This window comes from Pelobates fuscus, chromosome 7, assembly GCF_036172605.1.
Source record: "Pelobates fuscus isolate aPelFus1 chromosome 7, aPelFus1.pri, whole genome shotgun sequence".
Lineage (NCBI taxonomy): Eukaryota > Metazoa > Chordata > Amphibia > Anura > Pelobatidae > Pelobates > Pelobates fuscus.
The window spans coordinates 132,995,005-133,013,819 of NC_086323.1; the positions used below are offsets into that span (position 1 = coordinate 132,995,005).

The following is an 18,815-nucleotide window of genomic DNA, read 5'->3' on the forward strand; positions in this document are numbered from 1 at the left end:
TACACTTTTTTTTGGCATACTGATACAGACAGAGACAGATGGCAAGGAGAAAACCGCATGCTACAGCCTACCTTTTGAATTCCTGAGAATTGATTTAGTTTTGTTTAGGGTTGTTTTTTTTTGTTTAGTTTTTTTACATTTCTTTGTTTTGTTTGTTAATTGTGTTTCTCTGTAGGAATAAATCTGGTACTGACATCCATTGGCATATATTAACTCCCCCCCACATGTGTTTGATGGAGTTCCCATGTACACTGGTCAGTACAGTGAACACCTGCCCCCCTCTGTCCCTCTCCCAGTCTTTGCTCTGTGTCCCTCCCACCCCTCCTCCCGGCCACACATGCTACTACCTCCCCCCATCCATTGTTCCTGGTGCAGATGGAGCTCCTGGCAGCGGCCAATCAGGGCTCAGTGATCAGCTGACTAGCATTGGACTTACCCCAGGGGCAGGAGGAAGTCAGTGTCAGTCGGACAGAAGAGGCAGTGCAGAGGGTTGTGCTGGTGATGGGGGGTGATGAGGGTGGAGTGCATTGAGAGGGGCCCTGCTATAACACATACAGAGGTAAGTGATGCTGCTGACACCTTCAATAGAGCTTTCATTCTGGACGTGGGGTATAGCTATAGAGCTGTACATAATATGACTGTAAGTAAGTGATATGGGAATACATGTGTGGAATATCTATCTATCTATCTATCTATCTATATTAGCAACACATACAAATAAAGAATAAATTGTATTTAAGTACATGCAGGCTGTATAATTTGCACTGTATATCGTCTGTGCCTTCCGTTAACTCATTGTAACCTATTTATTTACAGTTTCTTGAGTATAATATATATTTGTAAATAGTTCTGTTTATGTTCTGTATATTCTAAGCATTGCCTGTATAGAATATATACTGTGCATGTGTTTTTATTATTATTTTACTTGGTACTTTGTAGAAATTACCTGTGTGAGGAGTTTAGTGCGTGTATATATATATTTTGCTTGTATTCTGAACAATATCTTTTTGTTTATATGCTGTGTACACGCCTTTTTATGCTTTGTGTGTGTGTGCGCTAACTGGACATCGAGCCTATGTATATACTGAACATTGGCATTATAGTGTATTGGAGTACTTTTTACAATCCTAGCTGTATACTGCATATACAAATTGTTCTATATAGAGCATATTGTATATACTGTCAGCATACATATTCTTTTTGTATAGAGGCTTTGTATTGTATATACTGTCTGTATATATAGGCTTTGGTTCTATATAATGTCTGTGTACAGAGTCTTTGTATTGAATATACTGTCTGTGTACAGAGTCTTTGTATTTTATATACTGTCTGTATACAGAGGCTTTGTTTTCTATAAAATCCAGAGTCTTTGTGTTGTATATACTGTCTGTATACAGATGTTTTGTGTTCTTTATACTGTCTGTATACATAGTCTTTGTGTTGTATATGCTGTCTGTATACAGAGGTTTTGTGTTCTATATACTGTCTGTATACAGAGGCTTTGCGTTGTATATGCTGTCTGTATACCGAGGCTTTGCGTTGTATATGCTGTCTGTATACAGAGGCTTTGTGTTGTATATGCTGTCTGTATACATAGGCTTTCTTTGTATACACTGTCTATATATGCCTGTGTGTATAGTATCTCAGTCTTGTCTATTCCTTCTCTGTATATTTGTATACTTTGTGTTAGCTGTGGTATGTTGAGTCCTGTGTGTTTGTTGTGATATGCTGATGCTTGTGCAAATACGGCTTGTATCCTAAAACCATTCAGTATATTCTTGGTGTATGAAGTCTTCTGTATACTCTTTGTATACTGATATTGTATATTAACAGACAGTGCATCTTTTTATACTGGGAGGTGTTTGCTCTCTGTGTGATGAGAGTGGATATTATCGTTCACTTTCTATTTTTAAACTTTTTTTTGTTGCCAGATGGATTGGTACATTCTGACACAGGATGGGCACCATGAGTTTAGTAAGCTGTTACGTAGGTACACAAGCCTAGAATTGGATAGTGTACGTAAGTGATATCATCTTGAAATGGACAAGAAGTGAATCCAGTCCAAAGAGAGAGAATCAGTTATAATAATCAGTATCCCTCGGCTTCTTTCCTTCCCAATCACAATCTGTAATCCACATCACTCTTAGCCACCTCTCAATTACTTTTGTGCACTGTGCATGATGTGCATTGTAGTCCACAGGAGCCTGCGTAACTGCAGTCTTTTTCACCCTTGTTTTAACTGACGATAGCCTAGTGTACTGCTTTGTGTTTAGGGAATGGGGGATGATCAATCATCAGCAGAGTTTTTAGTAATGAGCGATTGACCCCGTGTGATTCTATTTGTGATTGTGCTCGGCAGACATATGGCCCTGGGGGGCCTGTCCCTGTGACATCTTGTTATTGCATAAGGGATCAAGTGCAGCATCACTAACGAATCAATAGCCATAAACTAATGACTGAAGTGGCTCGTACTAGTAAGCTAGTGGAATCTTTATATCGGTAACCAATTCAGGCACTGCTAGTTTTTCTCTGAAGTTTGACTAGTATTTCAGATAAACCGTACTGGCGTCAAAATAATAATAATATATTAGTAAACTGTAATCATTCTACATGCTTATTGAGCTTATTCCCTGCAATCAGATGGTTGTTATTGCATTGCCAAAGCTGTACTTTTCCCGAAACGTTCCATAGACTGTGTTGGTACCTTTGAATATTAACATATTATATTATCGCACACATAATATCAGGGATCTCCTGCGGTTACTATTAGTAGATCTGAGTTATGCCTTTTGCTTTATCAACAAAGATTATTACAGTATTTAGCCAGTGTTTGGATTAATACCTGGCGTTTTATTATTTTATGTATAAAGTAAACATATTTGAAGTACGCGTTTTCCTCCTGTGCGTATAGTGTTTATGGTGTAAAGCTATGCACTGGCTAAATACTGTAATATTTAATACTGTAATGCTTTAGCTGGTAGCTCTGAATATAACAACAGCCATTCTGTCATACACTAGTAATCCTGTGTGTTACACTAGTGACACTAAGTATTACATAGCTTATCATTCTTGAACAGTCATCCCATTTATACACTGTGTATTTATGATTACCAGTGTTTCAGGAGATAGATTACCATGTGTAGTATATTGGTTATCGTAAGTATAGAGGAAGTTATATTATATGCCGAGTTAATCACCTGGAGCAATAGGATAGTTATCTTGTGCTTTAAGTTAGTAACAGTGAGTATTACAGTAGTTATTTTGTGCAAAAAATGTTTTTTTAGTGTTAGTGACCTTGAGTACTACAGTAGATACATAGTGAGTTACGGTAGGTTAGTGATCCCGTAGTCTTACATTAGTTATTTTGTATGTGTTTATGTCATTAAGCACAATTAGGATTAGTTATAAAGAGCTAGTTCTGGGGGAGGGTGTTCTGAAACTGGAGCAATTGGCAGGAAAACCCGTCTAGTTTCCATGACGATTGCTCCACATTTGAATGTTTGCTCCAAATTGCTCTAAATAAGTAAGCATTAGGGACTGTAAGTATTACTATATTGCATCTAATGTTGCGTATGTCCCTCTGAAGACCAGATTAATTATATATCATGTTTTTGTAGAAACCGTGACCAGTAAGGCTAGATACATCAAGTGTAACTAAAACTGCAGGTATCTCTTTTAATGTTGAAGTGACCAATAATGATCTCTTTTCCCACCTGATTCAATTTCCGTGCATGCTGGTGTAATAGCAGGTGTTGGGCCCACAAATGCACACTACAGATTGATGCCCACTCCATAGTGCTCAATGACTATTGATTGGCATACTACAACAAAAGGTTATGACTAGCACTGGGCGTTAACCTGTGCCATCATCAGACACTACACTCCTTTTCACACACCTATCAAAAATGTGTTGGGACATTACTAACCCCAACTGGTCTCTATTTCATTGGGAGATCCCAAGTCCTCAAACAATGAGTAGACCTGAAGTTGGCCCTAAACAGGTAATGTCTGAGGCAGTGGCATTCTGTCTTCCTCAGTCTGTGTGCAGTGGGGTGATTGTTTAATGAAGCAGATAGGAGCCATTCCAAACTACTCTCCCATCCCACGTTGTAGTTTAGTATGATGGAGTCGGTAATAGGTTAATAACGGTAATATGGTAATAATGGTGGCCAAGGAGTCAGTAAATCCCTTACTCAGATACTGTATCTAACTCAAAGGATTCTCACAAATTACCTTCTGAGATTGTTCTATTATTTTAAAATAATCACCAGCAAAATAAATTAAATTTATTCTAAATTAATCAAAATAACCCCCCCATAATGTATTTATTTTGTTTGGGAAACAGAGTTTAAACTCTACTTTTGTTGTTGATAGATCGTTATGTAGATACATTGTGGCTGCAATCATCAATCCCTGTTGTCCTTTTTTTAGTGAGGGGTGAGGGTATTGATTCTGTAATGATTCTGGGTATCATTGAGGGGTGAGGGTATTGATTCTGTGATTGATTCTGTAATGCCAGCTGAGGTGTGGGTTTACTTCAGGCATGCCCCCTGACAGAGCCGTGATTTGCATGGCAATGACTCTTTGCTGCCAGATGTCTGTCTCTGTGCACACATGGAGGAATTTGGCCTTGTGTGAACAAGCACCCTTAACAGGACATGATAAAAGGACAGTGTGCGCCGTGTATCTGCAGTGTTTGTGGTTTTTATCCTGGATTCTGCGTACTGTAAGCAATGTATTAGCTAAACTGCAGATTATAAAGAATTAACTGTGGGTATGTAGAATTCAGATGGAAATGAGCCAAACTGGCTATTTTGTTTGAACATACTCCGTTTCCTCAATTCCTAGTTTTCTGATTAGACATTTGTGTATAAGTTGTGAATTTTGCATGGCTTTGTATATCTAGTGTGAAGTTTTTTTGGGGGGGATGCATTGTGTGTGAGTGTCTTCATACAACTGCTACGATGCTTTGCCAGCCTTCAAACTGTGATTCTAATGTTTTCTATTGCCATCTCTCAGGGTAGTGTTATGCAGTGCTTGTGTTCTGCACTATTAGCCCATTATGCAGTGTTGCAGTTGTGCACTCCCTACTGTGTCCAGCGTGATATACATGATTGATTTTTTTCTGTATTATGTATTGTTGTTCTGCAGTGCTAGTGTTTTGCGTTGCCAGTGCTGAGCCCTCTGCTGCTCTGCAAACTATGCTCTGCTTGTTCTCTTCTGTGTCGGGACTCGCTGTTCTGCAGAGCAAAGCAGAATCTATTCATTCTGCAGCATGTTCACAGACTGCTCCCTCAGAATGGCATGCAGTGCCAAGTGCCATCTCTCCACCACCCCCACGCAGAGAGATGGCAGCCGGCTAGGTTGCACTCACACAGGGCCTGCAGCTGTCTCTCTCTCCCTCACTCTCTGAGGCTAGATATGTCACTCACAATGCTATGGACTGGTGTTTGTACAGGGCTAATATCTCATTTCAGTCTTTGCTGATACATTCAGTCTGAAGACCTTTCTTTTTAAAATTCACATGTCCTGTACATTGTTAGCTCACCTATCTTATAATGCTGACAACATATGTATTTACAGGATATATCACTCACCCTGTATGATAAGTGGTCAGCATCAGGGGTATAAAAAGCATAAAATGATATTACATGTTGTAAAAGTGATGTTTTATAAAATATCCTTAAATTATAGCATTTTTTTTTCTTTTTTTTTTTTTAATTTCTGTAGTGCTATGCAATTTCTGGCCACCCTGTATCTACATAACAATCAAAATTTTGCATAAAAAAAGTAACTCCCATTTTTGTTCTCAAACTCAAATACATTTATCAGGTGTATACCGCCTAGGATGGAGACATTATTAATACATAGCCTTCTGGGTCTCAAATGATCTACTCTACTGGTTGTCTAATGGGAAGGAACCCACTTGGGGTTCCGTGGTTAATAGTGACTGACGGCAACAGGGAATTACATCATGTGCCATTTCCATCAGGCACTGGGACTACGGAAACATACTGAATAAGAGAGCACTAACATAGTCTGCAGCGTGAAACAATAAGTAAACAGCCATACAAGTATTTGTTGGTATAAGTTTTGACTTAAGGGAACAGAAGGGGAGGATGGCAATGCTCAAAGAAACTTACAACGGAAAAGTAATATCTGCAATCCAAACATCATTTTGTTCCCTATTTTTTCTCCGAAGCAGATCCCTATTGCATTTTTAATTAAACCACTAAATATGGTTGATTATGGAGGAGAATAGAAATTTGAAGAAACAGCTGAAGGCCCCAAAAACGTTTAAGCACATGGCTTTCTACTGCTCTGTCCCACTTATGCTATAGATGCTGCATTCCTGTTGTGACTCATTGCTAGAGAAATTGATGGTGACATTCGACTGGGTATGTGAAGGTCGTGGGAAAAATTCAAGATACCGTAAGGGACATGTGTTGCAGTGTGGGCGGATGTGGGGTTTAGGTTATATCCAGAGATGCATATAAAAAAATGAAAGCTGCTAGAATCAAATTGTTTCAATGAAGCCCGGTAATATAAATATCCTGTTATCTAGGGAGATAGCAGAGAGGTGTGGACACCTCCACAGCACAGTGATGCAGAACTAGCAAAATAGTGACCTAAAATAGAACTGTAGAAGGTGACTTCAAATAACAGTAACAATGTGTTGTCTTGTGGACACTGGCGGTATATGGAGTGTTTCATTTTGATATTGTGCGGGATATACAAAAACTATTAGGTGTCTGGTTATATACTTGTTAGCAGAGTCCAGAGGGGACTGGATGACCCCCCTTTAATTGTCCACCATAATATTTATGTAAAAAATACTGTAGGCACTGTGACGGCTTTATCTCATTGATGAGAGATCCTTCCGATTTTTAACCAATTTTCATGGTTTATGGCTAAACGAGAAACTGGTATGAATTGGTATGGCTTAGGAAGAGTGTAATTTCCAGTAAGGGCGAGGCTATGGGTGGCTGGGAGTCTCATTCTGTGTTAAACTGCTTCAAAGTAGGTTATCTCTGAATATAGAGAGTGCTAAGGGACTCGGAGCATTATAACCAATGCAAAAAGGTGAAATGGCTAATGTGCCTAGAGTGTGCCTTTAATGTTTCCACTTCTTGACCTCAAGACTTTTGTGTTGCTGATTTAATAAAAACACAAAATGAAGTAGTTCTGTGTTTCTCATTTATGGATATTTGAGAAGCAATGTAGGTCATCTATTTATTGCACTTTCAAGGTGATTCACCAGCAAATTGCTAATGCAGTGTGCTTACATGCATATTTGTGAATGTTTCAAGTGCCAGCAGGGAGGCAGGTTTACAATGTACTTAAACTTTTAACGCTATCCTTAGTAGCATCTATAAACGTTTGTGGCATGATATTCTCTGGTTCAAAGCTGATCAGGGCAAAGTATCTCACCACACCTGCAAATGCTGCTTGCATCTTTTCTTTTATGTAACTAATCCTAGGGATATTAATGCTTAAAAAGTACCCATAAGAGAAGGAGAAATAACCTCCTGCTTTCCAGTTGTGGGTGATTGGTTAAGGGTAATAGGAGTGGTCATCTGGCTCCAGCTGCTGGTAAGCTAAACCTTGGCTTTATGTCTTTTTTTCCTGGTTGTCATTGTCTAAAACTAGCATGTAATCCTCAGTGGGTCAGGCTTGCAAGCTGGTGATCCCCTGGGGTTAATATTAAGTGAGCAGTTGTATTCTGACCCCAGCTGTCTTATTTCACTGAAAGTGCCCCATGTGACAGCCACAGCAGTGCCCTCATTTGTGTATGAATAGGTGAATGGATTGAGTGAACAGGCTCCTGGTGTGACCAGAGCTACTAGTTAATAACACTGAGTATAAGATGGCCAGTCATCAGAGGATTATAGGGAATGCTCCTGTGTTCAACATCGTCAATCAGGATACCCTGGAGATCAATTTAATGTATTTTGGGCACATGTGTTGAGTGAAGAGTGTGTGGTTTTGTGTGTGTGGCTAAGTGCGTTCATGATGTTTGCATGAGAGATGTGAATTGCATTAGTCAAAGACAACATTCACGTGTAAATATAGCCACGATAGTGGGGTTATAATATATTTATGTAGATTCTAGGTAAAACTTCTAGAAGTGGAAACCAACGAACTGTTCCTTCATATTGATACGTTCCAAACATTTCCCCCCAAATTATGTATAAATATACATGTTAAAGTTATGCGTTTCTAGACATAATGCAATTTACAAAATTGTGTCTGCTTTTTATGTTTCTTTTCATGTCATATAATTAGAAAACAACCTGATTTTAGAGACATATATGTTGCAATTTTCTGAGCCCTTTATATAGGGGTATACATTGTAATATGAGTTTATAATCTCTTTATTATTCTATTTCAGGTATTGCAATACTGTTGTTTCAGATTATTCAATCAGAAGTCGTGGAGGAATCATTAGAAGACTTACTCTGTTTGACTTTGTGGAGTTGTGGGATCTCTGTGCAAGTGTTAAAATGGCTTGGATAAACATTGTTGTGTTAACTACTTGTCACCTTGTGATTGGGCTTCTCTCCAGTTCTTTAACCGAGTCCTCAGCTCCAACTAATGAATGCCCCCAACTCTGTGTTTGTGAAATTCGACCATGGTTTACTCCACAGTCCACTTACCGTGAAGCCACAACTGTGGACTGCAATGACCTTCGCTTGACCCGGATTCCAGAAAATCTTTCTGCAGATACCCAGGTGCTTTTACTTCAAAGCAACAATATAGCAAGGACTACTGGAGAGCTTCAGAGGCTTGTGAATCTTACAGAACTCGACCTGTCTCAGAATAACTTCACCTCCATCCAGGATGTTGGGCTGTCCAATCTTAGCCACCTTACAACTTTGCACTTGGAGGAAAACCAAGTGTTTGAGATGACTGATTATTGTCTACAGGACCTGAGCAACCTGCAAGAGCTTTATATAAATCACAACCAGCTCAGCTCCATCTCACCTAGTGCCTTCTCTGGGCTTCACAATTTGCTCAGGCTACACCTTAACTCAAACAAGCTACGAATTATTGACAGCCGCTGGTTTGAATCCACTCCTAACTTAGAGATCCTTATGATTGGAGAGAACCCTGTAATTGGCATATTGGACTTAAATTTCCAACCTCTTGGTAACCTACGAAGTCTGGTGCTGGCTGGTATGTACCTAAGTGACATTCCAGGGAATGCCCTTCTTGGTCTGGATAACCTAGAGAGCCTTTCATTTTATGACAACAAGTTAGGTCAAGTTCCTCAGCTGGCTCTACAAAAAGTGCCAAACCTCAAGTTCTTGGACCTCAATAAGAACCCGATCCGAAAGGTTCAGGAAGGTGACTTCAAAAACATGCTGCGCTTAAAAGAGCTGGGAATCAACAACATGGCAGAGCTAGTGTCTCTGGATCGCTATGCATTGGACAATCTTCCTGAGCTGACCAAGCTGGAAGCTACTAATAACCCCAAACTCTCTTATATCCACCGATCTGCCTTTCGCAATGTGCCTACGCTAGAGAGTTTAATGCTAAACAATAATGCACTCAATTCTGTGTATCGCGGGACTGTTGAGTCTCTTCCCAACTTAAGAGAAATCAGTGTACACACCAACCCACTTCGCTGTGACTGTGTTCTACACTGGATGGGTTCAAACCAAACTAACATTCGTTTCATGGAGCCACTTTCCATGTTCTGTGCACTTCCCCCAGAATATCGTGGACAACCGGTGAAGGAGGCACTGGCCCAAGACCCTGCAGGGGAACAATGTCTTCCTATGATTTCTCAAGATACATTCCCCAGCCATCTAAACCTAGACCTCGGAATGACTGTTTCTCTTGACTGTCGGGCAATGGCAGAGCCAGAACCGGAAATCTACTGGGTGACTCCATTAGGGCATAAGGTCACCAAGGAAACTCTCTCTGACAAGTACCACCTAAGTGATGAGGGTACATTGCAAATTTCCAGTGTGCAAGTCGAAGATTCTGGGCGTTATACATGTGTGGCACAAAATTCGGAAGGGGCAGACACCAGGGTAGCCACACTTAGAGTAAATGGAACATTATTAGATGGAACCCAGGCCCTTAGATTGTATGTACAACAGACTGAATCCAGCTCAGTCTTGGTATCCTGGAAGGTGAGCTCTAGTGTTTTAGCTTCAAACCTGAAGTGGTCTTCGGCCACTATGAAGATCGATAACCCACACATCACTTACACAGCCCGTGTCCCAGCTGACGTTCATGAATACAACTTGACCCATCTCCAGCCAGCCACAGAATATGAAGTGTGCCTGACTGTGTCAGGCCTACATCAGCAAGCTCAGCGTGCCTGCATCAATGTCACCACCAAGGGCACGACCTACTCTTTGACTGTTACTGACCAGGAAACAAGTGCTGCCTTGGCTGCTGTAATGGGTTCACTCTTCGCCCTTATTAGTTTTGCCTCTGTGTCTGTTTATGCAGCCAAAAGGTTCCAGAGGAAAAACTATCGCCATTCTTTGAAGAAGTATATGCAAAAAACATCATCTATTCCACTGAATGAACTTTATCCACCCCTCATCAGCCTGTGGGAAGGAGACAATGAGAAGGACAAGGAAGGGGCAGTAGAAGCTAAAGCTTCCCAAGTGGACACCTCACGGAGCTATTACATGTGGTAACACTATATAGATACAAACTAACAGAGCACAAAGACTGTTAAGAACCCCTCACATTTTCTCCTGTATTCTTTCCCTTGAACAGTTTGCTTCTTTTTCTCTTTACCTGGATGGAAATGAAGATACGCTATGGAAAAATCACTGCAGCTTTCTAATATTTTGGTTGAGCAGTGTACGTGCTACGGGAAGAGAATGTCCAGGATGTACTACAGGAAGAGAAAGTGCAACTTTGCTGTTTTGGCAACAGAGTGACCGTTCAGACTTTATTATTTTGGGTTTCTATAGTATAGCAGATCGCAGCTTTATTTGGGGTGATTTTTCTCTCTCTCTTTATTTTCTCTAGTTACCTGAAAGTTTTTTTTTTTTTTTATTATTTTATTTTAAAAGGGCTACTTTTATTGACAAAGCAGCCTTGTAGTGTGAATGCTTGTTGCATTGGCTCGGGTAGATCTACAATGTAAGGACCCAGCACGCCTGACACTCCTAGGGCCAAACAAGTGAACTGACTGTATCGTTGTATCAACTACTTCTCTGGAATTTTTGAACTGATGGGGAACAGAAGCCTGACCCTCTTTTGTAGTAAAATAAATATAAAGCTTCCTAGTAAAGCTGTGTTAGCAATACTCTCTGCCTGGTGGTGTTCTATGAGGGGTGTTCCCTGTAGAACTGCGTATCACCCCATTGATCACTGGATTATGTGTGAGTAATGAGTGGCTGCTTATGAAGACCTCATTTCCAGTCAACTTTTAGAGTATCTTATGTTGATTTTTTTGTCATGATAGCATAATATGGTGCATAGAGACCTCAGGAAGAGATCACCTATCACCTTGACATCAGACTCCACTAATGCCGCATGTCAGTGCCTCAGCTTCCCACCCAATAACCACATTACTTTTTCTGCATGTCACCCACCTCGTTAAAGCACAATCTCAGCCAATCCTGCTGATAATGAAAACATTTTAGGAAGTAGTGTATGTCTCACCCAGCTCAGAATGAAATCTAATACAGAGTGTTAATAGAGGACATAGTGTCACTTTATTCTGTACAAAATGTTGTTTTCTATATCAGAATAAACCCTGTTTTTTCACACTGTGTTGAGTAATAACTTTCACTGCTGTCTGGACCAAAGCAAGCAAGAAACAAGGCTTGTGTAGCGACAGGAGGACACTTACACACACATCAATCGAGGAGCCACATACAACTGACATACAGAGTTAAAGGGACACTGCAGGCACCAAAACAAATTCATGTAAATTAAATTGTTATGGTGCCAGGAGGCACCTGGAAGCACTTTTACCTCGAACAGTTTAACCCCAAAGTTGCATCTAGCGATGTCCACTTCCCAATCGAACTGTGAAATTTCAGATTTAGGAAGCACTCAGTGCCGCCGGGCAAGGCAGTGACTCCTAATTTACTAAACTCACTTGGAAAAGGTAAATGTCTTTGTCTCAAGCCAGTTTAGTGATTGCGAGGTCACTGATTGGCTAAGAGCATCAGGTAACCAGTGGCACTCCGTGCGTCCTGATTCTTAAAATTCAGAAGCCAAATGCCGCCGGAGGGTTGTGGACATCGCAACTGGAGGCAACGTTGAGGTTAAACCTTTAACATCTGTTTAACACCTTGAGGTAAGAGTGCATCCGGTGGCCTCTTGGCATCATAACAAATTCAGGCTCTGAACATTGTGAGTCTATTACTTACACCTGTTCGCACTTTTCATAATTTATATAAGCACCATCTGCACTAGTGTTTCTTCTGTTTTTATCTTTTACATGATTTATTACATCAAGACTTCCATATTTATGCATTAGGGGTAAGCAATTTTTGCATTCAAAATACTTGTTGTTTAGCGCTCCACTCATCAATTACATGATTATATCTGTCTATGGAGTTTATTTATAAAATGTCCCTGACAATGTTTAGACACAAGAGGCTATTTTCCACCATAAGAGGGACCCAGCAAAGTTTCAACTCCACTTAGCTCAAAATATTGCCAAGTAATTTGGTGATTGAAACATGTTCCCAATAAAATAAATTCTTTGCTTTTCTTAATTCAGTCTGATTATTCCATCCTTAGTATTTTAATGTATAGACACAAATATAACCAAAATATAACTGAAAGCAAAATCACATGAGGTCAGGATAATCTGCAGTTAATATATAGGAAAATATTCACTAAACCAAGAAAACTAAACAAAATTGTATTCCTAACCCTACAGTGTCCCACCCCCGGTGGCAAGTAAAGGGTTACCTTACCCTTGGCGCTGGGTCACGCTTCTCCTCCTCCGACATCAGCCGATGGGGGAACCTAATGCATATGCGCAGTGGTAGACAGCCACTAGAAGCAGGCTTAACCTTGCAGTGTAAACAATGTCGTTTCTCTGAAACTGCAATGTTTGAGATGAAGTTGTCTGGCTGCCTATAGTGCCCCTTGAATTACGGTATTTCATAATGTTCTTTGAAGCACTTCCAATATTGAAACAAACTAGGAAAACAATTCTCTCTTGACCCCAGAATGGCAGTCAGGTTTATCCTTGGATCAAGAAGCTATTAACCCACAACTAAAAAATTTTTATAATTAAATATTCTGTTTTTGCAAGTATGCATCTAGGTGCTGTTTAAACATCTGTACGGACTCTGATAAAACCACTTCTTCAGGCAGAGAATTCCATATCCTTATTGTTCTTACAGTAAAAAAAAATCTCTCCTTTGCTTTAGACTAAATCTTCTTTCTTCCAGTCTAAATGCATGACCTCTTGTCCTATGTAAAGTCCTGTTTGTGAATAGATTTCCACACAATGGTTTGTATTGGCCCCAGATATATTTGTATAATGTTATCATATCCCCTCTGAGGCGATGTTTTTCTAAACTAAAGAGGTTTAAATTTGTTAACCTTTCTTCATAGGTAAAATTTTCCATTCCTTTTATTTTGTAACCTGCCTCTGCACTCTTACTAGTGCCATGACATCCTTCTTTAGAACGGGTGCCCAAAATTGCACAGCATATTCAAGATGGGGTCTTACCAGTGATTTATAACAAGGCAAAATGATATTCTCATCCCGAGAATTAATGCCCCTTTTTCATGCATGCCAATACCTTACTGGCCTTAGCCAGATACACATGCTTGCCCTTGATCTTCAACTAGATTTTGTAGCATATGTGAAACCATCCCCATGTGCATTTATAAAATTAAGTATATAAAATACATCTTTACAAGCAGACTGAGGCACAGAGAAATCAGTTGTCGAGAAAGGGTTACAAGAGGTCCCTGCCTATGGAGAACATGGAATCCATCCTATCAGTCATAGGACACAAAAGTCACTTTTGCAATGGACCTGGTTCAGAGATATACCCTTCAAATGACTTCATACGTTATGTGATATTTCCATGTAGCTTAGCCAGGCAGAATATGTGTGTCTCCCTGCATATATACATGAAAATGGAACATAAAATATTAAATTTTTTAAAAAAAAGGTCAGGTAGCTTGGACATATTGCAGTGAGCGGACCAGGAGATTCATCTCCAATAGCCTCTATTCTAATCTGACCCTGTTTTAGGCTTAAATAGTTTATATGAAAAAATAGCTTTCTTTTTTTTTCTTTCTAGTTAATGAGACATTCCAACCCTAATGGAATTGAGCTTGCTGAAGTGCTTCATGCATGAAGAGTGTCCTCTTTTTTTTCCTTTCACAAAAAGTGCAGATTTCAGTTAAAATTGTTAACTTAATAAGTTAACTTTTCAATCAGACAATCAGTCCTGTTACTTCCTGGTTGATTAGCTCAGTGGAGCTAAAACACAGGAGGCAGTCAATTGTTCAGAGCATCTGCCTTGCAAAGACTTCTCTTTCAGCTGCATTGGGAAATCTGTGATTGCACAGTCACAGAAAGTCTGGGCAGGGTTAGAAGGGGAGAACTTACAAAGAGTTCAGACAAGAAATCTTCAACTTTTGCAAGCTGTTGTTAGATGTACTACAAATGAAAAAATGCATAATAATAAATGCATTAATGTTTTTTGGGGTTATAGCTGGTAAACAGTGTGTTTTTTCTATCCATTTATTTACATTTGTATTTGGGCAGTGGACTGACCCTTTAAACGAAAATACTGAGTGTTTAAGGTAAAGGGCAACATGTAATGTTAACCAAAAATTTTAAAATGATAGCGTTTATTTAAGGTTCAGTTATTTGTTTTGGGACTTAATTTTGCTAATCATTTGCCAGCCTACCAAACTTCACTGTTTCTACTTCATATTAAATTACTGTCTATTCCTAAATAGGATGAAAACCCAGGACAAAACTCAGGCGCCCCCCCCCCCCCAACCCTTCCACGCGCCACCCCCACCCAACCCTTCCACCCTGCCCCGCATTCTAAATACACACACACACATGCACATGCACTGACAGAAACACATATTCACTAACAGACACTCATTCACTAACAGGCAAACACACTCACACTCACTAACAGACACACACTAACAGACAGGCACACACTGACAGACACACACACTTACAGACACACACACTAACAGACAGAGACAGACAGTAAGAGACAGACAGTAAGAGACAGACAGTAAGAGACAGACAGTAAGAGACAGACACTAAGAGACAGACACTAAGAGACACACACTAAGAGACACACACTAAGAGACACACACTAAGAGACACACACTAACACTAAGAGACAGACACTAAGAGGCGCACACTAAGAGGCAGACTAACAGACAGACTAACAGACAGACTAACAGACAGACTAACACAGACTAACAGACAGACACACACTAACAGACACACACACTAACACTAAGAGACACTAACACTAACAGACACACACACAGACACACACTAAGAGACAGACACTAAGAGACACACACTAAGAGACAGACACACACACTAAGAGACAGACACACACACTAAGAGACACACACACTCACTCACATTAACACTCACTTTTTTTTTTTTTATTTATTTAACAACCCCCCCCAGCCTCCTTACCTTTAGGAATGCTGGGGGGAGGGGGGGTTCTCCCTCTTCCTGGGGCTGTCGGTCGGGCTGCTGGGCTGGCTGTTAGGCGCGGGCAGCACTGGCGAGGGAGCACTTTCCCCTGAGCTCTCTGCTCAGCTCCCTCGCGCGCCGCCCGCAGAGTGAGGCTGGGAGGCGGAGCCAGAATATGACGTCATATTCCGGCTCCCAGCCTCACTCTGCGGGCGGCGCGCGAGGGAGCTGAGCAGAGAGCTCAGGGGAAAGTGCTCCCTCGCCAGTGCTGCCCGCGCCTAACAGCCAGCCCATCCAGCATGTCTGTTAGCCGCAAGGCTAACAAGACATTTGCCCTGGGCGTTTGGGGGCGGCTTTTTTTGCCGCCCCCTGGAAAATGCCGCCCAAGGCAAATGCCTTGTTTGCCTCGCGGCTAATACACCCCTGTATATGAGACAAAATAGAATTATACAATCATTCCAAGTTTTTTGTGCAGTTCATGCGTGAAACAAAATGTATAAAAACGAATGCAGCCAAAATGGGTATGTGTTTTACTTAATGCTATTGAACATGTTCACAATTTGTGGAGGAACGTAAAACTGGCTTCCATAGACCATCAATTTTGACAATTGGCACGTACTACAAATGCAGTAGCTGGCGTCCTCTTGCTACGGCCAAATCCTCTGTTTATGCATACTACATTTAACCAACAGCCGAGTAAGGTTAGTAATAAAAAAAAATAATGTACCAATAATGATACACTTTATCACCTAATAAAAAAACACATCTAACCAGGAGTGGCTCTAAAAGTATTTCAATGTCTATGTTTATTTTGCATTTCCAATATAGTGTCCTTGTTCAGGACTCATAAATAGTTGGTGTTTTACGTTTGTTCCTTTAAAGTGAACCTGTGATGTATTTTTTAAGTTAACATAAATCGGCCACAAATACATTGAATAAATCCTATATCACAGATATAAAGGATGCATTAATTGTAAAATATTCAGATATAAACTCACCTTACCACTGGTCGAGCGTGCTATGTATTCCCACCTCCGGTCTGCTGTTTACTCCTCCCGGTGGTCTTTTCTCATGTGCCCTGCTTGGGGGCATTTCTCAAGCAAGGCAAACCTCTTCTGTGATGCAGATCTGCTGAGTCACTCCAATTCCAAATTCCTTAGCCAGCACTAGCACCATCTTCTAAGGCGTAACCCCCCCCCCCCCCCCCCCCCGCTATAGATTACAGCACTTATGTCCTGCTTCCCAATGCTTTCCCAATTGGATTGCCTGGGAGGTCAAAGTGATAATCTCCAGGGGCCGGGGGGAAGCCGCAGCAAGCACACCAAGTCAATACTAAAAATTCCAGGGGTACAATTAGTTATTGACAATTCAGCCACTCAAATGCTTGCAAGTGTTTTGTTTGTTTGTTTTAATATAAACTTTATCGATCTTTAACCCCTTAAGGGCCAAACTTCTGGAATAAAAGGGAATCATGACATGTCACACATGTCATGTGTCCTTAAGGGGTTAAAGAGGAATGGTGACATTTTTTTTTTTTAAATTAATATTTTTTTGTAATAATTTTACATTAATTTACATCTTTGCATTAAATATATGTATTGGGGAGGTGGGAAATTCGCACCTTTTTATCTGCCACCTTTGCTCAATCATTGTTCTTGTCATAAATTGAAATGAAAGTGAAGCATCTCATGAAAAAAGGTTAACACAAGTTATGGGTGATATTCAATGATTTATTTAATGTGTTAATTCCAGAGAACTAACATTTACCATCACTGGTCATTAAGGAGTTAAGATGGGTTCCAATGAATCAGAATGAAGCCATATAACACATGGTAATCCTGCTGTGTATTAACAGGTTAAGAATAGCCTTTACTTGCAAGCAGGAAAAGAAAATCTTTATTTTTTTCCAGCATTCAATAAGAAGCAATTGTACTTGGAAAACTGCCTTTGAGCTCTTTTCTTGTTACCACTGTGTCACTTACACAAAAATAACCCAAATATCAATGCCAAGGGAGTTTTGGTCACATCCCCCATAAGCCTTTGCAGCTTTTCTAGCTCCAAACGATTTAAAGCTGTGAAACAGTGACAAAGAGCCTTTGTGTTAAATGATCAATAAAGTAAAATCCATGGTACCTATTGTAGCATTTATCTTTGTGTGTGTTATTGTCCAGATGCAGATATCGAGAGCTCGGTAGTTTTTCTCTATCCGTTATATCCCCCAGGAGCTTTCACACACCCTAAAGTAGAATGATAAAACCTGCAGCCCTCATCCATCAATGTGATGGGAAAAGGAGGAGTCTGCGACACGGCCTTAGTCTGAGACGAGAGAACATTGAGAACACTAACTGAATTAGCACAGAGTTATCTGCTTGGAAACACGAACTACGAGAGTGAAAGGCCTGGAGAGAGACCGCAAAGAATAAGAGAGTGGAGCTGTGTGTGAGCCATTCACAGATTATATAGAGAGACAGTGAAGGATAAGAGATAGGGTGTGTATTTTGAGAAAAAGAGTGAAAGTAACATCTTTGGCACTCCAGATGTTGTTGACTACATCTCCCTTGATGCTTTGCCAGATGTAGTCCAAAATATCCAGAGTGCCAAAGGTTGCTTACCCCTGGGATAGGCTGAGGTTTTGAGAGAGAGTCAGTGAGTAATGACATATGGACTGTGGGTTTGAGGCAGCCTGTGAGTGATGAGAGATGGAGTGCAGTTGTGAGAGAGACAGTAAGGAAGGAAAGATTAGGAAGAGAGAGAGCAGTTAGTAATGAGAAAAGACTGAGGCTGAGAGAGATATTAAGCAATATATTGAAGAGTGAGTGTGAGGCTGGGAGACCAACAGTAATTGATACAAAGTTAACATGAGGCTGGGAGAGAGTCAGCAAGTGAAAAGAGTAAGCTGAAGGCTGGGAGAGAGTAGGTATGTGAAGAGAGTGGGTTTAAGGCTGGGAGAGAGTCAGTAAGTGAAGAGAGTGAGCTCAAGGCTGGGAGAGAGCAAGTGAAGAGAGAGCTCAGGGCTGGGAAAGAGTAAGTGAAGGGGGGCTCAGGGCTGGGAGAGAGTCAGTAGGTAAAGAGAGTGAGTTCAAGGCTGGGAGAGAGTCAGTGAGTGAAGAGAGTGAGCTGAAGGTGGGAGAGAGTAGGTAAGTGAAGCGAGTGGGTTCAAGGCTGGGAG

The 18,815-nt window shown here is 40.6% G+C and overlaps 1 protein-coding gene across 2 annotated transcripts in view; it reads left to right on the plus strand.

Moving 5' to 3' along the window:
• The window catches only part of LRRN1 (leucine rich repeat neuronal 1), a 51,230-nt gene extending 39,482 nt beyond the window's left edge, over nucleotides 1-11,748 (plus strand). Inside the window, exons 1-2 of one of the 2 annotated variants that reach the window (XM_063426656.1) lie at nucleotides 365-559; nucleotides 8,393-11,748. In XM_063426656.1, coding sequence (XP_063282726.1) covers nucleotides 8,505-10,661 — 2,157 coding nt within the window. In that variant the 5' untranslated portion in view covers nucleotides 365-559; nucleotides 8,393-8,504 and the 3' untranslated portion in view covers nucleotides 10,662-11,748. Of the gene's footprint in view, nucleotides 1-364; nucleotides 560-8,392 lie in introns of those variants that run through there. The other variant, XM_063426657.1, reaches the window with a different exon arrangement.
• The last annotated feature ends 7,067 nt before the right edge of the window (nucleotides 11,749-18,815 follow it).